The 27,762-nt window shown below is 41.4% G+C and overlaps 1 protein-coding gene across 1 annotated transcript; it reads right to left on the reverse strand.

Moving 5' to 3' along the window:
* Nucleotides 1-1,476: 1,476 nt before the first annotated feature.
* LOC146376799 (uncharacterized) lies at nt 1,477-27,572 on the reverse strand. Its single transcript, XM_084945396.1, has 6 exons — nt 27,395-27,572; nt 24,968-25,026; nt 14,089-14,136; nt 12,800-13,414; nt 7,558-8,715; nt 1,477-7,469 (listed from the first exon to the last, which is right to left on the reverse strand). The coding sequence occupies exons 2-6, from the start codon at nt 24,987-24,989 to the stop codon at nt 5,908-5,910; spliced, it is 3,405 nt and encodes a 1,134-aa protein (XP_084801522.1). The 5' UTR covers nt 24,990-25,026; nt 27,395-27,572; the 3' UTR covers nt 1,477-5,907.
* Between the last annotated feature and the right edge of the window lie 190 nt (nt 27,573-27,762).

The following is a 27,762-nucleotide window of genomic DNA, read 5'->3' on the forward strand; positions in this document are numbered from 1 at the left end:
CTGGAAAGGAAAAACTCAATGCATCATGGGAATCCCCACAGCAGTCTACACCTATTGCAGCAGAGCTTACAGCACCTGGTATCCCAGTTAGTCTCCCACTCAAATACTAATCAGGCCTGACCCTGCTTAGCTTCTGAGATCAGGTATGCTCAGGGTGGTATGGCTGAAAGCTAAATCCAGAACCCAGTAGCTTCTCCTCTGCTGTGTCATTCTGAGCTGCACCTTCCTGCTGCTCCTCCTCTTCCTGCTCTTGCTTTCTCCTCTCCTTTTCTGTCTTCATCTGGGCATCTATCTCCCAGCGTACATCCACATCTGACCCTTATGACTACCTACTGATATTCACCATGTTACTTTGAATTGATTCCAGTCTGACTTTCTTGCTTTGTTTAAAAAAAGCCTTTCATGCTTTTACACAAAAGAACGTGCTGTCATATCTTTTCCACCTCAAGAAAGTAATGATGTAATTATCCATTTGGGAAAATAAATCTGTTGGGCTTTTTTCTTGGCCTTCAGACAATGATTACTCCTGATTGTTACAGTGCCAGACAGGCAAAAAAAAAGAAAGAAAAAGAGGACATCTTTTTATATCATTTTTATTTATTTTTTCCTATCGCTATGGGATATTGCTCTTAAATACAACTAAAGGTATAGTATGTGATTATAAGTGCACTGTCAAAGTGAAATGAAACTAGTCACATGAACTACGTTAGCAAATTTGTTTACTAGCTAAAGTTAAAAATACTGTTGGCTAAAGGGACTCGGTTTCGTTTTCACATGGCCACAGTGGTCTCTCAGCCATGTCTGTAGCTGCTACTGTCACGGATGCAAGGTGACTGGAGTAGTGTCATATCATATGTTTGGTCATCCAGTCACTTCCTGAATTTGGAGACAGAGTCTGGACAGTTGTAACTGTGCTTGGAACTATGGCATTGAGCTCCATGGGTTTGTGATCTATATTGCAGCCACACAACACTAGCCACTGGACATTTTGACTGCACTTTTGGAAAGATGTTGGGTCATCCAGTGTCTGCTGTCATTGTTTAGATCCAATTCATTGTCAAACCATTTTACATTGTGGGCACATACAGCCCACATTGATCTTAAGTGGGCCAGACCCACTGAGAACTCCCCTTTCTCTCAATGTAAAGAAGTTACATATTTAACTGTTTGTATACAAGATAAAGTAAAAGCTGCTGTGACAAAAAAGAAATTTGTCAGCACACGTCTTTGGACTTAAATTGTAAGAAATAAAATTACAGAAAAATCTTCAGTAGCTCATTGCCCAGACTGCCAAGTTTTAACTGTAGTTGTAAAAAAAACAAACAGAAAATCTATAGTAGAAAGTGAAAAACAGAAACTCTTCTGTCTTTTAACTTTTTTTTTGCTTAATTACTTTGTATAGTATGGATGACCGTAAGGGATGCTGGGGGGGGGGGTGTCTCTCCCCTATACGGTTAAGGGTTGCTGGTGGGGCCGGTTGCGGTGTCGGAATCGACCGGAGCTGCCAGACTCATTATAGGCTCCATTCGGTACTCGGACCAGTCCTGCAGCTGTTTCGACTGGCTACCTCCATGTGGCTGCGAGATTAACCACCAATCCTGGGTTTTGGGAAGACTGTACCACACGCATTGCAGACCAAACCACATATTTTACACTTTTCTTTATTTTGGTTGGTCTCGCTTAACTCTCAGTTGCAGCTTTCCAGCCGCAACCCCACGCACAGCAACAACCCAAGAACTAGTTAATTCCTTTTATGCAGGGCAGATGCTGATGAAACTCAAGTGCATCGGCCTCCCCTGCAGCCACACCACAAACCATGCCCGCCAGTAATCAGTTCTGAGCCCACCAAACACAAGTGACAAATAGAGAGGCCAAGCTGAGATGGTTTGGATATGAGCAAACCAGGGACAGTTGATTTACTGGACAAAGGATGTTGAAGATTGAGCTGTAAGGCAGAGAAAAAGAGGAAAACAAAGTGGACTGATTCTAGAATTCAACATCTCAGTTTGGGGTTCATGTTAAATCTTTTTCTATTGTGAAAGTTTTCAATTTCAGCCAAAACCTTTGCTGACAACCTTGTTTTGGGAGACCTTTTTCCTTCTATTTGAATAAAGTCACTGATCTTCATAAGTCTTTTTTTTATTGTTTTGTTTATTTTATAGTGCTTTGTGATTTCCTGTCTATGAAGCACTAAATAAAAATAAACTTTACTTAATTACTTACCTATTGGTTTAATGAGATGGCTGTCAAGTTTGGTGTGCAATGTATTGGGCATGCTTTCTTTGAACCTCTGTGAACTTTGGAACTCTGACTACACCTACATTGGAGAAAAATATTGAAACACAGCAAAACTACTTAGTTCAAAATTAACTGACCAATGATAAAGTGTTATTTATGGTTCTTCTCCATACAGCAGTACTTGTTCCTCTATATAAGTGTACCTACTTTTGACCCGCCAACACCCTTGTTATGGTGAGAACAAGAACGTAAATTGTGAGTAAAGTGGGTAGCACATTTGGTTTCTAGTAATATTACACATTATTGCAAGACACTGAAACAAGAATTCAGACTTTCAAAATGCTGCTTAAAACATAACAAAACAAAAATGTAAATCAACCAGATTCTCTTGTACTTTTGATAATAATATGTCTGTTGACTGACTCTGTGAACATTTTTGCCAGATTTCAAACAGGCTAAACTGCATTATTATACTAGCTGTTTTCTGGTTTCACTGCCCATTTAAAGCTTTGAAACATTTAAAGCTCACACTTTGATATATTACTTTTAATACTAAACTACTGTACAAAGCTTTTCCTCTTGCACTGCTGATATATCTGATGTAGCTATGTTACTTTCATTCTTTATGTATGTGTGTAATCTCCTTATATTTTTCTGGAAAGATACCGCTGGCATGTTGACGTTGCTTCGTAGTAAAAGGTGTCACGGGCTGCAGAGGCAGACTGTGTGTGGTTAAATGAGGACCCAGGTGCAGACACAGGCGAGGAGACCAAAACTAACTTGAACAAAAATCGAGCCTTTATTATGACCGATAAAATGTGGCAAAAACAAAGCAGTAAGGACAGAGGCAAAGTTAAACTGGAACCTAAAATGGGAAAACTGAGACTTAACTATGACAACTAGGAAGACAATGACAAGGAGACTGTGACCACTATGAACAGTATTTTGTGCAGGAACATGAAAGAACTATGAACCATATACATGATCAAGCAACATGAACTTGACCTTCACAGAGTCCTGAAGTACATAACCTGACGTGACATAAGGGAAGGTACACAGATGATGTGACACTGAACAAAGGAAGACAGAGGTCTTAAATACACACGAGGTGATCAGGGGAAGGAGAGACACATGAGGAAACAGCTGACTAGAATGAACCTAATGATGCCACAAAGGAAGTGTATATTATAAGATTGTGCCACTTGCTGTGTAAGATTTAATAATTAGGATTAATGTGCGATGTTTGACCGTGTCATGACCTATTGTGATAAGCTAAAGCAAAGGGTAGTCAGAGTCCTGACTGGCCTTTGGCCAAGACCTTGGCTGCTACCTGACCCCTGTAGCTGTGTTTGGCTGGAGGACGGGTGGGAAAGTTACCCAGCAGCACGGGGCAGGGTTACTGTTCCCTATACCATAGGGGACCACAGGACACCCCAGCACTTTTTTCCCCTCTGCTGTTTCTCTCTGTCCGTCTCTGTGTTGCTCTGCTGCCAGAACTGCTTTTTCGCTGCCCCCGGACACCCTGCAACGCTGCAGCGTTGGTCTTTTTGAACTATTAGACAGTGATTTTTTTTTAATTTTTTTTTTGGCGGAATTGTTTCTGGCCTAGTAGTTGTTTTTGAGCCGTCGGGAGCCGGCCCTTAGAGGGGGGTCACTGTCAAGGACCTGGGTCTGGGGACCCAGGGTTCTCGAATATGATGATGGACATATGTATATTTGGTGTTGCTGTCCCTCATTCTCCCTGCTTGCGTGTGTGTGTGTCATTCCTGCCTGTGGCCATCAACTGCAATAGTTACATCCTTTTTACACACGCTCTTTTCTATTCTGGAATATTCTTGTCAATTTTCTTGATATTTATTTATAATCACCTCTGTTAATCATTGATATTTATAATGGAGTGATCTGTTTATATTAGTGCTATTTGTTAAATGTGTAAAATCTGTAACATAATGTATTGTTTGGAGTTTGGTCTGTTACTGTTACTATTTTTACTATTTCTTCTTGGAGCAACTGTAACCCACAGAGTTTCCTTAGGGGTTAATAAAGTATTCTGATTCTGATTGTTTCAGGATGACCTGCCATTATCCAGTCACACATCTGCTTACCTGCATCTTTTGCTTGTTTCTCCTCCTCTTCATTTCTCTTTTTTCTAAACGGCTTTTTTCTTGTCCATCTTCCATTGGTTTTAATTTTGCACATCAGTATGAACACCCATAACCCCAACTCGAGGATCACCACAACATAACCTAACAGACCTACACCTGACTTCACAGATTTGCTTTGTCTCGGGTTTATTTCTGGGATTTTGCACAACCCAGGATTCAAATCATGAATACATGATGGGCTTGGATTTACATCATTATGAATGAAATGTGCTCTATTTCGAAGCAGCCCCCTCCCCTTTCGACAGGTTGTGTGTGAGACTTTAAATCATCAAACTGTAAATTATAAATTTTAAATTGTTATTGATCCCTTTACTGTTAGTCCTAAAGTGTATATTTATTTTCTTACTCTTCTTATATTTATTGTTTGTTTTCTTGCACTGCTGTAACTGGAGCCTCGTCGTCTCGTGTCTCGTGCTGGACTGTATGTAGCGGAGATGACAATAAAGTTTACTTTGACTTCAGCAGCGAGCAGGCGCACCGAGGGCTCTCGCGCTCACTTTTCGCGTATAGAATTTCGAAAAAACAAATTATAAGTCTGTATCATAATGTCTGGTGTTTTCATGTTTGTTGTTTTGTTTTTATTTTGTTTTATTTTGCGGGTTGGTTATTAGATGCTGCTCCAGCCACCAGAGAATCCCCCGCCGCCCCGCCCTCTCCTCCCTGTGCCACAAGCAACAGTCGTACCTCGCAAACGGAGGCCGCCCTTACTCCCAGCAAATGGGCGATAGAAAACCGATCGGTGCCTGTGACATTCCCAATATGCGCTGGTAGGCATGAGTACGAGCAGTTTTGGGTTTTTTTGCCAATGCCCATGATGCCGCCCCCCACCACGATGCCGCCCTGGGCAACCGCTCATGTCGCCGGAATCAAAAGCCACTACTGCACACAGGGATTTATTTTTGTGTGATTAATTACTTCAATGTAAATTAAATCCACTGCTTTCATTGAAGAGTCCTGCATTTTGGGTCCTATTTTCCCACGTCCCCATGGTTTGCCAGCGCTAACCGCGACAATAACTCTGTCTTAGTTATGTAATCAATGACAAGAATGAGGAGGCATTTCATGAAACAAAGAAATATGTGCAATTTGGACATTACAAATTTTTTTTAATTTTTTTATTGCAACAATTTTTTTTCTCATAATTGAAATAAGTCAAAATTTTTAAAAATGGCACTCGTTCATTTATATACTTACAGTATAGGTGTAAAACATGTATAAAAATGATGGTTATAAGTAGAGACAACTAAAAGGTAATTTATGCTAGAAATCAGTAATACAGAAGTACATGTAACCACAGCTAATTACTATACATGAGATGACTTAGTTTTACCAGTCTGAGTCAGAATGTAGTTTAATGATGACACTGCTGAGAGTGATGATACCTAATCCATTTCTGTGGTCATGATGTACAGCAGGTGTAAATCATGCACAACAACAAATCAGTGCTACTTTAAAGATTCTGTTATCTAAATGACAGAAAAAGAAGAATATCTGACATTTAATTTCATAAAATGCTGCAGGCTGATGAGCTGCTGATCTCTTGTCCCAAAATGTTTGTCATTAACTCATTTAGTTGATCTTTATGTTTTTCCTGAAGATCTTCCATGTCCTCCTCATTTTTCTCATACTTCATTTGTTTTTCATATTTTTGCATTAAACTCCTGATCTTTTTCAAATTTGCACTTTTTTTGGTCACACGTCTCACTAAGTCGTACATTTCCTTCTCATGTTCTTCCCTCTGTTTTTCTAATTCATCCACGTGTTTCTTCTGGGCTTGGTTGAACTCTTCAGCTTTCTTTCTGGCTTCCTGTTCATGTTTTTTCTTTAGATCATCCAGAGTTTTCGTATGAATTTCCTCCAATTCTTTTATTTCCTGTTCTCTTCTTCTTTGATCCTCTTCTTTATTGATTTTTTCACGTTTCAGCTTTTCGTTATAATCTTCCTGTAGTTTTTCCATTTTTTCTTTCTCTTCCTCTCGTCTTTTGTCTTCGTCTTGTCGTTGTTTGTCCCACCATTCCTTCTGTTCTTTCTCCCACTCCTCTTGTTTTCTTCTCATCTCTTCTCTGGCTTCTTCCACTTTTCTGTCGACATTTTCTTTTGCCTCTTTTTCTGACTGAATTTGTTTGTCCAGCTTTTCAAGTTCTGTTTCAAATTCTTGTCGGCGTCTTTCTTCTTCAGCTTCCTTTTCCCTTTTCTCCTTTTCCCTGATTTTCTGTTCCTGCTTTCTCTTCTCTTCTTCTTCCCTAATTTCATTGTTCTTTTGTTCAAGTTCTTGTTCTCGCTGAATTCTCTCCTTTTCTATCTTTTCATCCATTCTTTTCTTCATGGCTTTCATTTCTTCTTTGTATTTTCTTTCCATCTCTTCCTTTTCTTTCTGCATCTCTTCTTCCTTCTCTTTCAGAATCCTCTGCATCTCCTTCCTTATCGCAGCTTCAGACTCTTGCAGCATCTTGTTGGTGAAGCAGCGTCTTCCATTGTTCTTCACCATGGTGTCAATCTTTGCCATCAGCTCACTGACTTGTGTGTGGTTTTGTTTGTCACGGTTATTGAACACATGGTATCTTCCTCCACAGTCAGAGATGAGGTTCTTAAAGGAATCATCACAGTTGTTCTTGATGTAGTCCTCTATAGACTCTCTGTCATACTCAAGTGTATCTCCTCCTGTTAAAAGGACAATAGTGAACTTTTCAGAATTTCTCCCAAAGAATTTTTTAATGAGCTCCAGTGTCTCTTTTTCCTCTGCTGTGAATCTGCCAATATGAATCACCACCAAGAAGACATGTGGTCCTGGAGCCAAAAGACTGACACATTTCACCAGCTCTTCTTGAACTCCTTCAGGTGACAAAGTTGTGTCAAACAGACCAGGAGTGTCGACCACAACAACAGGACGACCGTCCACCTCACCGTGTAATTTCCTACAACATTTGGTGACCGACATTTGGCTTGATTTAGCTGTAAACTCGTCTCTTCCTAAAATGGTGTTTCCTGTAGAGCTCTTTCCACAGCCGGTCTTCCCAATCAGCACAATCCTGAGACAGTCTGAGTCCTGTTCTCCAACTTCACCACCTAAAACGTGAAAACAATCAGAGTTAACACTTGTATACTGGATTAAAACTCTGGGTCATTTGAAAATATCACAATCTAAACTACTTACCACTGACAAGTTTTAAGACTTTCTCCATTTGTGCGTGTAAAAATGTTGTAGTTGTATAACAGCACAGTTTTCCTGTAGGCTGACTAATTTTGTCCACAATCTCAAACATCTCTGGGATCTGCTGTTTGTCTTTGATGTTGAGAACAACAGATCTTCCTCCACAGCTCTCACGGAGCTCCTGGATGTCTTCATTGTCCTTTAGAAAGTTACCAACAGTGGGATCTGTAGGATCTGACTTGACAGTGAACAGAATCATGGTGAAGTCATTGACTCGAGAGCCGAATGTGTTCTGGATGGTCTCTAACTCTCCCTCGTCTTCATCAGTGAGAGAATCCACAGGTAGGACCAGGATGAAGGCATGGACACCCTCAGGATCACAGAGGGAGATACACTTGAATGATTCCTCCATCACTGCCTCCTGAGATTTTCCATACAAGGCAGGCAGCTCCACCAGGGAAACCCAACGTCCACACACCTCTCCCTGATGTTTAACACACTCTGATGAGTTGGAGACTGAATGAAGCTCAGTCTGTAAAATGGCCTTGGCTGCTGAAGTCTTCCCTGATGATCCACTCCCAAACAGAACCAGGTTCAGACTGGACTTCAGATTGGGTTTAGCCTCTTCTTTTAACATGAGATATTTTCCCCAGTTTTCACTCACTATCTCATTCATTTCTTCCATCAACTCTGAATAATCTGTAGCAGAATAATTTTTGTCAAGCCTATACTGCCTTCGGTTGCAGTCTTCAATCAGTTTTTCCACTGAGTTATTGCCTTTCTCTTGTTTCTGTGTTATAATGACCATTGAGTGTTTAAGGGCATCTTGACCAAACAAGCTCAGAACCAAATTCAGAGTTTTTCTGTTCTTCTCAGTGAAATCAAAAGGTTTGACTAATAGAAGCAGAACATTTGGTCCAGGAGGACAGAGACTCACACAACTCTTAATCACTTCAAACAATGTTTCTACAGGCAGGCAGAAGATGTTGGGAGTCTTTACTACTGTTAATGGCTTCCCTTGATAGTCTCCAGAGGCAGCACGACATTGCTTTCCTCCAAGGACTTTAGACACAATGGACCTTTTCTTCCCAATGATGATGTTCTCCAGGGCTGATTTCTTGTCCTCACTTTTTCCAAAGAGCATTATCCTGAGTTTATGTGCTGCAATAAAAAAGGTATATTGTTTTTTTCAATTGAGAATAACACATATTTTCACTACAATGTTACTACATTCCATTACATTGTTTGAATTGTTTACCAGATCACCTGGTTTACATTGTCAATACCACCATCATTTTTCTGTCCTTGCTTAAAACACTTAGCTGGCTCAGTATAGTGAGGAAGCTGCAGATATACAGCCTGTAGTCACACTGTACAACTGTTATCAACTTTGAATATTGTGTGAATATCAACTCTGACCTGCATGAATTGCCACTTTATCATGATGGAAGGGTTTGTTGTGCTACGGCAAATGCTACGGCAAGGGGGAGCCAGGACGCCAGGTCAGGGGGGTAATATCATCACTCTGACCAATCGTTGAGTGCGAGAGGAACTGATCTTAAAGATAGGATCATGGCGAAGCTTGAAACCTGGATCCCCAGTAGCCGGTTACCAAGGCTACATGAAGTACCCTCAGGAGGTCTGCCAGATGATGTTAATGCAGCACTATGGACGATACCTACAGCCACCATTAGCGAAGCTAACAAGCTGATCTACAATACGGCAGCAGTGATCAGTGAGATGCTGGGCTATAAGTTGAACAGCCACAAGGAGCAGTACCCTCCATGGAAAAGGAGACTAGAGGCTAAAATCAAGGTAGCACGGAGGGAAGTTAGCCAACTATCGGAGGTGCAGAAAGGTGCGATGAAGAAGGTGCCTAAGAAGTACAGCAAGCTGTCCATACCTGAGGCCTTGGAAACTGCCAAGCAACGACTCACAGCCTTGACCAGTCGCTTGAAGAGATACACCAGAGAGATAGAAGGCAGGAGAATAAACCAGCTGTTCTCCACAGAACCAGACAAGGTGTACTCACAGTGGCAGGGGAACAATATGAGAACAACACCAACAAGGCTGGAGACTGAGCAATACTGGAAGAGCATGTGGGAGAAGGACACAACCCATGATGGCAATGCTTAGTGGCTTGGGGAGCTGAGGGCAGACCACAGCAACCTGCCTGAACAGGGTCCAGTAACCATCACAGTGGCAGATATCCAAGAAAGGGTCTCCAGTATGAAGAGTTGGACAGCACCAGGCCCTGACATGGTTCACACCTACTGGCTGAAGAAGCTGACTGCACTCCACGAGCACCTGCCAGCACAAATAAACCAGCTGCTAGTTGACGAGAGACACCCAGAATGGCTACCGAAGGCCGGACAGTCCTGATCCTCAAGGACCCCCAGAAGGGACCGGTTCCCTCCAACTACCGGCCAATAACCTCCCTCAGCACCACGTGGAAGCTCCTGTCAGGCATCATAGCAGCAGAGATGAACAGGCACATGGGTCAATACATGAGCGGGGCACAGAAAGGGATGGGCAAGAGTACCAGAGGCGCAAAACACCAGCTACTGGTAGACAGGACAGTCAGCCGAGACTGCAAGACTAGGCTGACCAACCTGTGCACTGCCTATATTGATTACAAGAAGGCCTATGACTCAATGCTCCACATGGATCCTGAAATGCCTAGAACTATACTATATATATATATATATATATATATATATATATATATGTATATATATATATATATATATATATATATATATATATATATATATATATATATATATATATATAGGTCCCTCATCCTGACCTATACCACACAGGCAAATGTGAACCATGAAGAGGCCGCTAGGAAAGCTGCAACCACCAAGTACCTGCAGAAGGTCAGACAAGTCTTGAGGCCACTGACATCAAAACAAGAAAGCTCCTTACCATGCACGGAGGGTTTCACCCCAAGTCCAGCCCCCTGAGGCTGTACGCTAAGCGGAAGGAGGCCGGGGACTGGTGAGTGCCAGCACCACGGTCCAGGATGAGACAAGAAACATCCACGAATACATCAGGAAAAAAAAAAAATATATATATATATATATATATATATATATATATATATACCAGACTGACCAATCTGTGCACTGCCTGGATTGATTACAAGAAGGCCTATGACTCAATGCCCCACAGCTGGATCCTGGAATGCTTAGAATTGTACAAGATCAACAGGACCCTAAGAGCCTTCATCAGGAACTCAATGGGGATGTGGCGTACAACACTAGAGGCCAACTCCAAGCCCATAGCACAAGTCACCATCAAGTGCGGGATCTACCAAGGAGATGCTCTGTCCCCACTGCTGTTCTGCATAGGCCTGAACCCCCTCAGTGCGATCATTGACAAGACTGGCTACGGATACCGACTACGGAACGGAGCAGTTGTCAGCCACCTCCTGTACATGGATGACATCAAGCTGTATGACAAGAGTGAACGAGACATCGATTCACTGATCCACACTACCAGGCTATACAGCAATGACATTGGAATGTGGTTCGGACTGGAGAAGTGTAGTCGAATGGTAACGAAGAGAGGGAAGGTAGTCAGAACTGAGGGGATTGAACTACCAGAAGGCAACATTGCAGACATAGAGGACAGTTACAAGTACCTGGGGATCCCGCAGGCGAATGGGAACCATGAAGAGGCCGCTAGAAAGGCTGCAACCACCAAGTACCTGCAGAGGGTCAGGCAAGTCCTGAGGAGTCAGCTGAACGGTAAGAACAAGATCCGGGCCATCAACACCTACGCCCTGCCCGTGATCAGGTACCCTGCTGGGGTAATAGGCTGGCCAAAGGAGGAGATAGAAGCCACTGACATAAAGACAAGAAAGCTCCTTACCATGCATGGAGGGTTTCACCCCAAGTCCAGCACCCTGAGGCTGTACGCTAAGCGGAAGGAAGGGGGCCAGGGACTGGTGAGTGTCAGCACCACAGTCCAGGATGAGACAACGAACATCCAAGAATACATTGGGAAGACGGCCCCAACTGACCGAGTGCTCAGTGAATACCTCAGGCAGCAGAAACCCAAGAAAGAGGAGGGAGACGAGGAACCATCATGGAAGGACAGGGCCCTGCACGGTATGTACCACCGGCAGATAGAGGAGGTGGCTGACATCCAGAAATCCTACCAGTGGCTGGACAAAGCTGGACTGAAAGACAGCACAGAGGCACTAATCATGGCAGCACAAGAACAAGCTCTGAGTACAAGATCCATAGAGGCTGGGGTCTATCACACCAGGCAAGACCCCAGGTGCAGGCTGTGTAAAGATGCTCCAGAGACAATCCAGCACATAACAGCAGGGTGCAAGATGCTAGCAGGCAAGGCATACATGGAACGCCATAACCAAGTGGCCGGCATAGTGTACAGGAACATCTGTGCCGAGTATAACCTGGAAGTCCCGAGGTCAAAATGGGAGATGCCCCCAAGGGTGGTGGAGAATGACCGAGCTAAGATCCTGTGGGACTTCCAGATACAGACGGACAAAATGGTGGTGGCTAACCAACCGGACATAGTGGTGGTAGACAAACAGAAGAAGACGGCCGTAGTGATCGATGTAGCGGTTCCCAATGACAGCAATATCAGGAAGAAGGAACACGAGAAGCTGGAGAAATACCAAGGGCTCAGAGAAGAGCTCGAGAGGATGTGGAGGGTGAAGGTGACGGTGGTCCCCGTGGTAATCGGAGCACTAGGTGCGGTGACTCCCAAGCTAGGCGAGTGGCTCCAGCAGATCCCGGGAACAACATCGGAGATCTCTGTCCAGAAGAGCGCAGTCCTAGGAACAGCTAAGATACTGCGCAGGACCCTCAAGCTCCCAGGCCTCTGGTAGAGGACCCGAGCTTGAAGGATAAACCGCCCGCAGGGGCGAGATGGGTGTTTTTTTTTTTTTTTTATATATAATTTTTCAAAGTGAATGGGATATTTCACTGATCTTTTCTCTTCCTTTGCTCTCCCTTTTTCATCTCTGCTGGCAGCTCCATCTCCATCATCTGTTGTCCAGCATATCCACTGTCCCTCCTCTTTACATTTCTAAACCATCTTACTTTGTTTCCTAACTTCTCAACCTGAGCTGAGGGATATTTAAGTGCTACATCTTTTTTTTTTTTTTTTAATGAAGGATTGCAGGATTTGTAATTCTGTGATGAAAAACCCAAACATAAATGATATAATCTGATCATCACAAAAAAAATTTTGTTCCTGCACTTACCACCCCTAACATGATCCAAGCTGGCAGAGACTTTTTCCTCTTGGTAATTACTGGGTGAAACCGATGTTTCCTCACTGGAAACTTCCTCCCTCATGCTCTTCTTCGCCACTGTATCTATGGCTGCTAACAGCTGCTCTTGTTCCAGGTTCTTCTGCCACAACAATTTCCCACTACATTTCTTGATAATCTTTCCTAACTGTGGCTGCTGCTGATACTTTTCAATGGAACTTGAACTCTTGTCTTTGGGCATTATCAGAACCAGTGAATGATCAAGTGATGGATCACCAAAGAGTTCAAGGACTCTTTGTAGCCTCTGTTCGTGATCCTCAGTGAAGTCTGCAGGCTGGAGGACCAGCAGAAACACATGAGGTCCAGGAGCAGAGAGTCTCACACAGTTCTCAACTTGTTTCGTCAGATCTTCTGGGGAGATTTTAGGAGACAGCAGATCTGGAGTGTTGATGAGATCGATTTCTTTCCCCTTCAGCTCTCTTTTGACTCTCAGACAGAGGTCTGCTTTATCCTCAGAGCTGAACACAGTCACTCCAAGTATGAAGTTCCCCACTGAGCTCCTCTTAGACCTGTTGTTCCCCAGCAGAACGACCCTCAGCTCAGACACTGAAAAAAGTATAATTAGTTCAATTATTGAAACACTTAGTTCATGTTCAATAGAAAATGATCAGTTATTAATATTTTTTGTAGTAGCTTTAGTCAACAAAAAAATGAAATTCACACTTTTATTTAATCCCTGAGTTCCATTTCATCTAACGAAGTGTCATGGTTGTGTGTAAGCAGGCAGGATTATGGACCTAAATGCAGGACTTGTGGAGACAAACATGAACTCAGAAACTTCTGCTTTATTTGTTGGCAAGGACTAAACAGGAAACTAAACTGGTGATGCTAGAAACTGAACTGACATGGGACGGAACACACAGGCAATTATGAGGGTACAATGCGACTCAGGGCAAGGAAAACACAGGGTTTAAATACACACTGGAGTAACAAAGAATTAGAGAGCTATAACTACTGAAAAATAAACCTAAATACTAGTAGTGATAACAATGATAAAAAATCAAACAAAACTCAAAATACTGGGTCACCGACCCAGGACCGTGACATAAAGTTTGTGACCTGTAACTAATGGGCTGATGCATGAGCAGGAAATCCAGTTGCAGGGACTGTAGAAGCTTCATCCTCTATTTTTAAATCGTAAACTTCTTGGAATAACATTTGATACAGTAAATCCATTTTTTTTAATTCATCATATATGAAATGCTGTTAGTTTAACTTACAGTCGTCAAAGTCAGAGCTGCTGTGTTCTGGTTGATTGAAATCGTCATCTGCAAAAATACAGAAATTAAATCAAATCAAATCACTTTTATTGTCACATCACATTACTGGTACACTGGTACAGCACATGCGAGGGAAATTCTTGTGTGCAAGCTTCACAAGCAACAGAGGTGTGCAAAGTACAAGAAGCATAGGAACAAAGCAAAATATAAGAATGGGAATCTAAGAAATATAAGAATAAATATATGTACAAATATATGGATGTATGCACATTACTGAATATGTATACCAAATATATATATATATTAGGGGTGCAACGATACACAAAATTCACGGTTCAGTTCGATACTTTGGTGTCACGGTTCGATATTTTTTCGATACAAAAAAAAATGTTCATGCCTTTTTAATTTGTCATTTATTAAAATTATAAATATATATTTTAACTCAAAAGTACAGTTTTTAAATTTAACCCTAACCCTGGTGCGTGTTTTTTATTTTGACAGCGAATGCGCACCTGCGGACCATTTATGTGCACCCCTGGTTATTTAGCTCATCATATCGCAGCCACAGAAATTCTTTTGTCCATGAAACCATAAAGCTGCACTTTCTTTTTGCCTTATAGTCTGATTTGTCATAACTTTTCCGTTTTGTGGTAAGCTTTTCTTTGGCTGTCACTTCTTCACCCTGACCTGTCTTATTTGGCTCAGCAGAACTAAAATATATATCCTGCTGCTTTTACACACGCACTCACATAACGCTCAGCGATTCTCTGCGCGATCAACCTCTCACATGTTTAAGCTGCGGGAGATTTCACTTGTCATGTTTGCATAGTAAGCTAACAATTGATAAGACGATGTCAGAGGAATTGGTGCGCAAATTATCATCACTCACCAATCAGTGCTGTCGCTCTCTATACACAGTTCGCGCGATTGCAAAGTGAAAGCAAAAAACAAGCGCAAATTCAAACGCGATTTCAATAAGTCACATATTGACAGTGGCTCACCGATGCCAATGACATAATTACCCAGCTACATTTCCCAAAGAATGCAAAAGCATTGACATATATTTTTCCTTCCTACGATAGGCCGACGGGCAGGGCAGAGATAGATTTTGGTAGCCCGACTGGAAAAATCGCTAGCCCCGGGACGTCGGGCTAGCGATTTTTGCGAGCCCTGTATCTGATTGAGGAATCCCTCATCTTTGGAAAAGAGAGTTTATTACAGAGAAATGGCTCTTTCCAAAATAAAAGCTATACTATACGCTTTTTCTGGGCTATATTCTCAGCAGCATATTAAACATATCAGGTCCCCATAAGGAGAATCCTGTGCTAACGGCTGTCTAAATGACTCGGGTAAAGTTTGTAGCATGCGTGCTTGTTGTTTTTGTCTGCTTCCACTTGTCTTTGCACTAGGATGATGTCGGCGTAAATGTGCAGTCATATTCGTTGTGTTCCCACTAGTGCTGTCAGCATAAATCTCGTTGAAATGACGTTAACGCCACAACACGGCAAATCTCCGTTAACGAGCTACCGCGGATCGCCCCGTGCATGGGGCTGGACGGCCAACACGTTAAGAAGCTAACTGCGCTAACACACTAGCTCCCACCCATGTAATTGAGCATTGCGTGGCACATCCAACATACTGTTTTACTTTAGTCCATGACACGCTTACCTTCAGGGTCATACGTCACATGAAAACCAAAATAGTTCCAAACGCCAGATCTGAATGAGGGTGGGGGAGGTTCAATTTGTCATGTTGCAAGGAGAGCTTAACTTCTGTCTTGCTAGCTTGCCCTGCGCTCAGTGAATCTGCGTTCGACTACTCCGCCTAGGCTGCACTGTCGAGCGCAGATCCACTGAGCGCTCAACACAGACAGCATCGTCAGAAGGAAAGTTGATAAAATAAATTAAAAATTTTGTATTGTTCGATACATATGCATACCGAACCGAAAGCACTGTATCGAATGGTTCAATATCGATACGAGTATCGTTGCACCCCTAATACATATATATATATATATATATATATATATATATATATATATATATATATATATATACATATGTGTGTGTGTGTGTGTGTGTGTGTGTGTGTACACATATATATTAAATAAAATAAAGTATACAGAGGTCAGCAGTTGGAAATGTGAAAAACAAGTGGCATTAATGTACAGTCTGCAGTGCATAATGTTGAAGTTCCGGTAAGTGAAGGTGAGGTGTCCATGAAGTGTTCAGCAGTTTTTCCTGATGGAAAAAGCTGTCTCTCAGTCTGCTGGTTCGGGACCAGATACTGCAGAACCTCCTGCCTGATGGAAGTAGTTTGAACAGTTTATGGCTGGGGTGACTGGAGTCTTTGATGATCCTAACCACTTTTCTCAGGCACCGCTTCCTGTAGATGTCCTAGAGGGAGGGAAGCTCACCTCCAATTATCCTTTCAGCACACCACGCCACTCTCTGGAGAGCTTTGCGGTTGTAAGGCTGTTGCCATACCATATGGTGATGCATCCAGTGAGGATGCTCTCAATGGCACACTGGTAGAAGGTCCTGAGGTTGCGGGGTCTCAACCGCTGCTGCGCCTTCTTCACTTTTTTGTTAATGTGTCCTGAACATGTGAGATCCTCCACCAGATATACACCTAGGACACGGAAGCTGCTCACTCTCTCCACAGCAGCTGATGGTGCTGGGGGTTTGAGATGGTTACCTCGGGACGAGTGTGTCAGGGCGCTGACCTCCTCCCTGTAAGCTGTCTCATCACCTTTGGTGATAAGATCCACCACTGTTGTGTCGTCTGCAAACTTCACAATGATGTTGGCGTTGCTAGTGGCCGTGCAGTCGTAGATGTAGAGTGAGTACAGGAGAGGGCTCACTCCCCCACCATTGGGCAAAGAAGGTTGAGGTTGAGCTCCTCTGCCAGTTTGAGGCTGCTGTTGGGGGATTTTGTCAGTGAGGAGGCTCTCTCTCCTCCTCCTGTCAGCCTCCTTGGCCTATTTGAACAGAAGATGTACTGGTAATTTTCTGCCAGTACATTTTCTGTTTTTTTACAGTTTGACAGACTGTTCTGTAAATTATAAAATGGAAAATTAAACAACAGCAACAAAAAAAAAGGATTAGGGATGTGCGATATGTCGCTATATATCGGATGACGATATAAAAATGTCTATCGTTTCATATTATACGCTATGGTTTGTTTCGTGGTGTTGCAAAATAAACTGTTTACGGCAATATTTTTTCATGGTTGTGACGGTCACTGTAGTGGCTATATTATTTCTTAAAGTTCTCTCTTTCTCTTATACTTAAAATAACCACACTATGGATGGACAAGCGACTGTTTCTACGTGTACTTTCGTTACCAACAGTGACGGTAAAACCATCGTGTGGCTCTGCCGTTTGCTTGTTTATTTTCCACATAAAGCTTTCACAATAAAGCTCAAATGATGTACATTATTCCCAAACATCAAATTTCAGAATATGCATCAAACTAATTACCTCAAATAAAAACATCTAGTAACTATAAATGGCGCTTACAGTCACCACGCAGATGAAGGCACAGAGAATACCAGCATGGCCAGCGAGGATGAGGCAGAACCAGCTAGCTCCATCAGAAGGACCAGTCAAAAGAAATCGAGGACCTTATTGTTAAACGAGGGGCTACCTCTGTAGCATGGACATGGTTTGGTTATGAAAAGTCTGACACGCCCCAGAAAACTGTACTATGCAAATTATGCCTCAAACTGGTCCCCACCACCACTCAAACACGACAAACCTCTTTAACCACCTACACAAGAATCACATGAAAGAGTTTCAAGAGAGTTTACGAATGAAAAGCAAAAAAGAGCCGTCAGGTGCTCAAAATAATCCTTAGACTCAAACGTTAGAACAGACTTTTCCTTGCAGAACGCCGTGTAATAAATACTCACAAAGAAAATTGCAGCGATTTAAACTCATGTCTAAAAGTGTATAGTTTCATGCATCGCTCAAAACACTCGACTCCAGGTACATGACGCCCAGCTGAAAACACTTCACACAAGTCGAGTTGCTCGAGATTCACAGAATTTACAGAAAATGCACTATTTTCTGATATATATCGTTATCGGGATAAGAAGTGTCTTATATTGGGATATGAGAGTTTGGTGATATCACACAGCCCTACAAAGGATTATAATTCACGTAGAGTTGCATACACATAACACCATTCTGTTGCAACAAAAGCAGTTTATAATTCAATTCAATTCAATTTTATTTATATAGCGCCAAATCACAACAACAGTCGCCTCAAGGCGCTTTATATTGTAAGGCAGACCCTACAATAATAGATACAGAGAAAAACCCAACAATCATATGACCCCCTATGAGCAGCACTTTGGCGAAAGTGGGAAGGAAAAACTCCCTTTTAACAGGAAGAAACCTCCGGCAGAACCAGGCTCAGGGAGGGGCAGGGGCATCTGCTGTGATTGGTTGGGGTGAGAGAAGGAAGACAGGATAAAGACATGCTGTGGAAGAGAGACAGAGATTAATAACAAGTATGATTCAATGCAGAGAGGTCTGTTAACACATAGTGAGTGAGAAAGGTGACTGGAAAGGAAAAACTCAATGCATCATGGGAATCCCCGGCAGCCTACGACTATTGTAGCATAACTAAGGGAGGATTCAGGGTCACCTGGTCCAGCCCTAACTATATGCTTTAGCAAAAAGGAAAGTTTGAAACCTAATCTTAAAAGTAGAGATAGTGTCTGTCTCCTGAATCCAAACTGGAAGCTGGTTCCACAGAAGAGGGGCCTGAAAACTGAAGGCTCTGCCTCCCATTCTACTTTTAAATACTCTAGGAACAACAAGTAGGCCTGCAGTGTGAGAGCGAAGTGCTCTAATAGGGTGATATGGTACTACTAGAGCTGGGCGATAGAACGATAACGATATGTATTGCGAAATAACTTTTTCTCAATAGAAAAGTTAAACTATTGCGATAGGCCTCATCTCTCTTGTACTCTTAAAAAAAAAAGAAGAACAGCCAATCCAAATTAAGTAGCGCATAGCCAAACCAATCACAGCCGCAGTGTCACGTCACGTGACTTGTTGCGACAGCACAAGTGCCAAGCCGTGCATGTGTATTTGGGAAGCAGCCAGCCGCCGTGCCGCCCGGGTAATGGAGGAAATGAGTGTGCCAACTAGAGAAAAATCAACCGAGAGCATGACCGAAGGTTACCGAAGAGAAAACAGATGATGGTTCCAACGCCGGAGAGATTGTCGAACGGAAGAGCCACAGAAGTTCCATAGTGTGAAGGTATTTCAGCTATTTCAAGTATGACAAAAAACAGAGTAGTGCGCACTGTAAATTGTGCCGAAAGCAAGTCTGGAAATACAATAAAGCGGTGCATGCTCAATCTCTGACTGGAAGCGCTAATTCGTCATTCGGCTTTTGTCAGACTAAAGTAACTGTTAAAACTGTTTGAAAAGCTAAGCTATACAACAAGGAGAGATTGAGAATTTCCTTTTAGTTCTCAGTTTATTTGATATTGACAAAAGTTAGTCAATTTTGTCTGTTCTTCTGTAAAACAAACTAAGATTTATTTTTAGAATTAATATTTTGTTTCTAAGTGGAATTGACAATTTAGTAGCCTGTTTCGTTTGTTCTATTTTGAAACTTTTGTAACTTTTGTGTAGTTTGCAATATTTGCCTTTATTTATCTGAAAAAGTCTCATGTTCCTTAAGTACATCTACCCTGTTGAACTTATTATGTGAAATAAATATTTAAATCAAAACAAGCTGCTGATTATTTCACATTTTACTTGTGAGCAACGGCACATTTAAATCTTACAAATATAGTTATTTGGCTTATATCGTGATATATATCGTTATCGCCTGAAATGAAAAAAACATATCGTGATATGAAAAAATCTTATATCGCCCAGCTCTAGGTACCACAAGGTCATTAAGATAAGATGGGGCCTGATTATTTAAGACCTTGTATGAATACTTGTATTAAAGTAACATACATACCTTGAAAAACTAAATCAACCACAACATTAAACTCACCTTGTGTTTGTAGAGAAGGTGATCAGGGTTTTTCTTCATTTCCTGAGACCAGCTGCTCTGGATCATCACCAGCTTGTATCTTCATCTTTTTTTTCACTCGGTGAAGTCTTTCATTGCTCTGCACTGGAAAACCAAATTGTGTGATCACAGGTGAAATAAGGGATATTTATTTACAGAGCCAACTGTAAAACATAGGTATTGATATAGTACTTATTAGAGTCCTAGAATAATTTCTTCCTCTCTATACATCAGTAGAACCATGAAGTTCTCACTTTTCCCAGTTATCCACATCGCTGACTTTCGCTAATTAGCTAGTTAGCAGTCACAGCTGTGTAATACCCAGAGAGACACAGACAGCTAACTATAATATTTATGAAAACTGGTTCAGCCACTGAATGGCAAAACTGGTGGTATCACAGTAAAAATTATTTTAACATTAACTAAAATAAAGCTTAATTCATGTTAAACTTAAACAACGATTATTTTAAAAATGAGTCAGCAAAATATTCCTGACTTGTCTGGAGACAGCAAAAACCAGTAAACAAATAAATTAACAATTCTTTCTAAATAAAAATGTGGAGTCTTTTGAAAAACATTATTTTAACAAAATAAAATATGAGTTTAAATATTTACCAAAGAAATTTGAAGGCAGTTTCTCCAACTCCAGCGTCCAAAATCCAGATGAAGCCTAAAATAAGTGTAATGGCTGCTCTTACTTTTCCCTCCTTTTGGGGTTCTTTTTCCCACAATGCATTGCAGTAGTTGAGAAATACTGAAAAATACCTGTAAATGACTAATACGGAAAATTCCTTCACATAGTAGTAGATTGAACTGTACTTTTACAGATTTTTTTTTTTTTTACAGTGTGAGTATGTATATACACTATTTTGCCAAATGAAGTCACTTGTCTGCCTTCATACACATATGAACTGGAGTGACACCCCATTCTTAAACAATAAGATTTAATACGACGAGTCTTGGCCATTCTTTCAGAAGCACATTTGTGAGGTCAGACACTGACGTTGGACGAGAAGGCCTGGCTCACAATCTCCTGTCTAATTCATCCCAGGGGTGTTCTGTCAGGTTAAGGTCAGGACTCTGTGAAGGCCAGTCAAGTTCTTCCACACCACACTGGCTCATGCCTTTATGGATCTTGCTTTATGAACTGGTGTGCAATCATGTTGGAACAGGAAGAGGACATCCACAAACCGTTCCAACTCATCCTCCGTTTTTCTGTCACTCTTCACTATACCCTATTAAATAAAGCCAGAAAAAGGCAGATTTCTTTACGAGTTCCTTTTCACTGGAACTAAGCGGGTCGTCATATACATATACACACAAAAAACCTGAATTTTACGGTTTTTATTTATCGGGCAACATAAGTTTAATTAAATAGCTGTCCAGTACCTGTGCAAGAGATGGTAGTGATGGTTCAATAGAACCATCCTATACCACAACAGATACAGGTATATACATAGACAGAGAACTGGGGATACTCTTCCCTAACTATAACAATATCCATAACAACAACACTCCTCTACACATGGTTGTATTTGAAGGTGCAATGCTTCACAGCCACTAGCATGCCCGCGCTTGATTTTGAGGTGTCACCGTTATTATTGTCCGGCCGGAAACAGAAGCCCAGTTAAGGATGGTTTAACAATTTTGTTGTCGGGGGGAAATCGGGAGAAATTCGGGAGAATTGTGGCTCCGGGAGATTTTCGGGAGGGCCACTGAAATTCGGGATTCTCACGGAAAAATCGAGAGGGTTGGCATGTATGACCACAACCCCACACCATAATTGACCCCACACCATAATTAACCCCACACCATAATTCCCCCTTCACCAAAGTTTATACTTGGGAAAATTGAATCAGGCAAGTATCGTTCCCTTTGCTACTGCCAAGCCCAGACTGGCAGATGGAGAAGCATGATTCATCACCCCAGAGAACACATCTCCACTGCTCTAGAGTTCAGTCGTTGGTGCTTTACACCGCTCCATCTGACACTCAGCATTGCATTTGGTGATGTAAGGTTTGGATGTAGCTGTTCTGCCATGGAAACCCACTTCATGAAGCTGTCTGCATAGTTCTTGGGCAAATCTGAAGGCCACATTAAGTTTGGAAGTCTGTAGATATTAATTGTCCAGAAAGTTGGCGACCTCTTCATGTGCCTCAGCATCTGCTAACCCCAGTCGGTAGCTTTAAACAGCCTACCACATGCCATCATTTTCATTCACTTCTGCTGCTCTGAACATGAACAGAGTACTCTAAGTAGTTTTCAAAGTTTATGTTTGTACTGTAAACATTTAAAGTTAGCCATGTCTACAGGAGTTATGCTACTGATAACAATACTTAACAGGAAAATATAAGTTACACAACCTTTTGTTGGCATGTTTTAATTTTAAAGTTCTAAGTACGTGTCAGCAAGTGACACATTTAACTCAAATGTAAAGATTTAGGTTTTTAAAGTTGAATATGTTTGTTTGCATAGATTTCACATTATAAGCAGTCTATTTGTCATATTTCAAATGTGTTTTAAATTTCAAATGTTTATTGCTTGATTTTATATTTATTCAGCAATGTATCGACAGTAATGTACAGGGTGGGCCATTTATATGGATACACCGTAATAAAATGGGAATTGTTGGTGATAATAAAGTCCTGTTTGTGGCACATTAGTATATGTGAGGGGGCAAACTCCTCAAGATGGGTGGTGACCATGGTGGCCAATTAGAAGTCGGCCATCTTGGATACAACTTTTGTTTTTTCAATAGGAAGAGGGTCATGTGACACATCAAGCTTATTGGTAATGACACAAGAAAAACAATGGTGTGCTTGGTTTCAACGTAACTTTATTCTTTCATGAGTTATTTACAAGTTTCTCTTTGTTCACAGCCATTGACATGTCGAAGAGGTTAACACGTGAGGAGCGGATCGAAATTGTGTTGATATCTGGTGAACGCAGTAACTGGGTCATTGCAGCAGATTTCAATGCAAGACACCCTACGAGACCACTCATCTCCCATGCTACAGTTAGCAAACTGCTTGCTAAGTTTCGTGAAACTGGTTCAGTGTTGGATTTGCCAAAATGTGGACGCAAGAAAACTGTCACTAATGAAGAAACATCAGTGGCTGTCCTAGCTTCATTCAGCAAGAGCCCACAGCGTAGCACTCGCCGCATGTCACTGGAGAGTGGCATTAGTCGAACATCCCTTCGGCGGATATTAGCTACTCACAAATGGCACCCTTACAAACTCCAGCTACTGCAGCATCTCAATGAGGACGACCCAGATCGGCGCACAGAATTTGCAGAATGGGCAAAACAAAAATTGGAACAGGACCCTCAGTTCACGAAGAAGATTTTGTTCAGTGATGAGGAAAAGTTTTGTGTGAATGGTGAAGTTAACAAACAAAACCACCGCTATTGGTCTGACACTAACCCACATTGGATGGATCCCTCCAAGACTGTTGGAACAACAAAAGTGATGGTTTGGTGTGGTATATGGGGCACAACGATCGTGGGTCCATTCTTCATCAATGGAAACCTCAAGGCCACTGGATATTTGAAATTGCTACATGATGATGTGTTTCCCTCTTTATGCACTGAAGCTGGCACATTCCCTGAGTTTTTCCAGCAAGATGGTGCACCACCACATTATGGGTGCCAGGTCCGAGCATTCCTAGATGAACAGTTTCCTGGAAAGTGGATTGGTCGTCGTGGGCCAGTTGAATGGCCCCCAAGGTCTCCCGATCTGACCCCCTTAGACTTTTATCTTTGGGGTCATCTGAAGGCAATTGTCTATGGTGTGAAGATACGAGATGTGCAGCACCTGAAACTACCGATACTGGATGCCTGTGCTGGCATTTCTCCTGCGGTGTTGCTATCAGTGTGTGACAAGTGGGAGAAGAGGGTTGCATTGACAATCCAACACAATGGGCAGCACATTGAACACATTTTATACGTGGTCAGAAACTTGTAAATAACTCATGAAAGAATAAAGTTACGTTGAAACCAAGCACACCATTGTTTTTCTTGTGACATTACCAATAAGTTTGATGTGTCACATGACCCTCTTCCTATTGAAAAAAGTTGTATCCAAGATGGCCGACTTCTAAATGGCCACCATGGTCACCACCCATCTTGAGGAGTTTGCCCCCTCACATATACTAATGTGCCACAAACAGGACTTTAATATCACCAACCATTCCCATTTTATTACGGTGTATCCATATAAATGGCCCACCCTGTATAGTTTTTGTGTCCTTGTTTTCCACAGAAGTTTTGGTTTTATTAAACTAATATATGTCTATTAGCAGTGACGTCACGTTCTGTAAGGCACAAGATGGCGCTAAGTGCAGGTAGAGGGAATAAACACAAAGGAAATGCATTAAATAAGCACACATACAATATTCAAGATTTTTTTTTTATTGTTTTCATCTTTCTGTTGTGTGTCTGGCAAGGATTTTCTGACTGTTCTTGCAGTGGCATTTTTACTGAATGTGATGTTTTGTTTTAATAAAATAAAACCTTGTAATGAGGGAAATTTCCATTCAGGGCTGATTTATGGCACAAACATAACATTTGCTTGTTTGTTAAGAAAGAAATTATTGAATACAAAATGAAAAAGAGTATCAACACTGTTCTTCTTTTTACAATACAGAGAATTATTTGTATTTTATTTTCATTTCCAACACCATTGCATTGTCTTGAAATGACCAAAAACCAACAGTTTCAACCAGTTTTCACATTTCTGTCAGTACACAGTCTATAAAACAGAATCTGATCTCACCAGGGTACAGTGTGTTTAAACAGTGTGTTATCTAGATCAGTGAAGTCTGGCTAGACTCACCAGGTGCTGCTGCTGCTGCCATAATGTCACTCTGCTGAAAATCCCACAGACTGATTGAACTGGAGGGAAGGAAAAAAAGATTTTAGTCTCTCTTGTTTTAAACTTGCTTTTAGAAACACATATTTCCAAAGACAGAGGGCACGCAGTATAGTTTTGGACAAACAGCGAATATTCAATACTTTCTCTGTACTTTGTCCTCAGATCTCTGCAGATAAAGATGTTTTGCTCAGATGGCAATACAGAAATTATTTACATAGCATTAGTGTGATCATTTTGATTTTTGTTCATAAATTATACAGCATTTCTTTGAGTTGTTCACAAATCTTTTTTTCCAAATAACCTTAATTATTACCATATTACATTTGTGATGGACACTGTTGGAATATGTTGATGCCAAAACTCATCTCTGATATCAGAATATCATAAACTGTGTGTGGCAGGCAGGATTGGACCCAAATGCAGACTCGACGAGAAAGCAAAAAGTAAACTCAAAAAACAGCGAACACAAGGAAAACCGACATTAACTAAACTGAGAATACAAAATAAACTAGACGGAAAGGCAAGCTAGCCGACAGAGCAGGTATGAGGGAGACGCTGACATAAATACACAGAAGGATAACAAGGGAAGTGAGAACACTCGGGGAACACAGCTGACACGAATTAACATGACCCCACTGGGGAAGCATGGAAACACAAGACTTTCACAGTAAAACAGGAAACTGAGAAACATCCAGGACTGGACGAGAGGCAGATGAGAGGGCGCGAGGGAACACAAAGGAGCACAAGGGAGAGAGGACTGGGGAAACATGAATTAACATGACAAGCAGGGGGGACATAGAATGAAACACAAGGAGGCAAACAAGACACAAGAACTCACACAACCTATATAAACACAGACACACAGAGGGCGAAGACACAAGGGGAAAATACTAAATAATCAGTGAACTAAACGGAACAGCCTAGGCAATGTAGGAATGAACTTAATCATAAACCATAATACAAAATGACATGAAAATACAAGAACACCAAACACTGGGTCAAATGAGCCAGGACCACGACACAGAATTCCTTTATGCACAAACATAATTTAAAAAGTCAAAAAAAAACTTAATGTCACCCTAAAACTTTTTCTTTTTTTTGGGGGGGGGGGGGGGTTGCTTTTATGTGTGAAAAGACTAGTTTAACAGTTAGTACACTTTGGTTGAATCAGTGGAAATGAACTAAACAGACCTAAAAGAACAGCTGACAAACTACACAACAGAAATCACTGCAAGTAAATAAGACGGAAAGAAGAGAGGAAGTGCAACAACAATACAATAACAGTAAAGTTAAACTGCCATCGACTATCTGTTTGTAAAACATTTTGAGTGAATAAATTATAGATCAACATTTAAAAGACAACAACTGTGTTTTGTGGATACAGGAGTGTATGAACAGAATTTTGGCAGAAATGTTACCAGAGCTTACCAGAAGTATGTTTTTACCAGACTTCTCAAAGAAAAATGAACAGTGTCTTTTCATTGAAAAAATTTCTCTTGGTGTTCAGTTTAGTTTAAAACACAAAGGACATCACTCCCATCTCAGTGAACTCTTCACATAAAGAGATATTTCAAACCCAGACCTTTTGTACTGTATAGTCAACAGTACTAATAGAACATCTTTACTAAATGTCTCACCTTCTAGTTTACATGTAAATTTAAGAATCTCTTTGTTGGAGAAGTGGCTTAATTGACCTTATTTACATGTTGCCCCTTGTTTAAATCAGTCGTTCCATAAAAGTACACAAAAGTGATCAAAAATTGTTTAAGCTTTAATACACAGTAGCCATGCCTTTCAGTCACAAAACTGATAATAATAATAATAATAATAAAACGCCAAACAAAAGTTTTGCACTGGTTTAAAAAAAATTAGTATATCTGCTCCTAAATATTGGTTTGACACTTTTAACAGTTTGTCTTCGGCTCTCTTGCAGGGCGACTGTGGCTCAAGAGTTGGCAGTTCGTCTTGTAATTGGAAGGTTGCCGGTTCGAGCCCCGGCTCGGACAGTCTCGGTCATTGTGTCCTTGGGCAAGACACTTCACCTACTGGTGATGGCCAGAGGGGCCGAAGGCGCGATGTGGCAGCCTCGCTTCTGTGAGTCTGCCCCAGGGCAGCTGTGGCTACAACTGTAGCTGCCTCCACCAGTGTGTGAATGAATAGTGGAATTGAAAAGCGCTATATAAATGCAATCCATTATTAAAGTTAATGAAGACTAAACTTCAATCAGATAATGTTAAATGTAAATTAGACAAAAAAGTGTCAGAGTGTCATCCCAGTGCGAGGTTGGTGTAAGTCAGACATGAAAAACATACTGACTGATCTGTACAAGTTTAAGCAGGTTATAGTTCGAGTGATTCCTTTACAGCAGCAGATGATTGTGTGTGTTACCTGTTTGCCTTGCTCTGAGTTCGCAGCTGAACACCTCTGCACGCTCGGACAGACAGCACTGCTTCTTCCTTTGTCTGTTTGTGTCTTTGATCACGTTGGTGGGTGAGACAGTGGGAGAATTTGCAGGTGGGCTGTAAGCTGCCTGCCCAATCAGAACTTAGAAATGGTGCTCATGTTTTCTGTGCTTCCACTCTCTACACAAAAGATTATAACCTTTGTTTTGAGTGGATATGATGTTCTGTGTGGGTGGTGTTAGCCTGCCCCTGTACAGCAAAAAAGTCATAAACAGGAAGCTCTCTGAAAGATCTTTGAAGATGAAGATTTGAATGATAATGATTTTCTTTATTATGGGAAAGCAGAAAAATTTG

This window comes from Perissodus microlepis, chromosome 12 (assembly GCF_051167445.1).
Source record: "Perissodus microlepis isolate ML-2025 ecotype Zambia chromosome 12, ASM5116744v1, whole genome shotgun sequence".
Lineage (NCBI taxonomy): Eukaryota > Metazoa > Chordata > Actinopteri > Cichliformes > Cichlidae > Perissodus > Perissodus microlepis.

Coding starts and splice junctions, on each gene's coding strand:
- LOC146376799 (XM_084945396.1), bottom strand. CDS start 24,989: ATGGCAGCAGCAGCAGCACCTG. Junction 13,415..14,088: donor CAGCTCTGACTTTGACGACT/GTAAGTTAAACT, acceptor TACTTTTTTCAG/TGTCTGAGCTGAGGGTCGTT. Junction 8,716..12,799: donor CTTGGATCATGTTAGGGGTG/GTAAGTGCAGGA, acceptor TTTTTATTGCAG/CACATAAACTCAGGATAATG.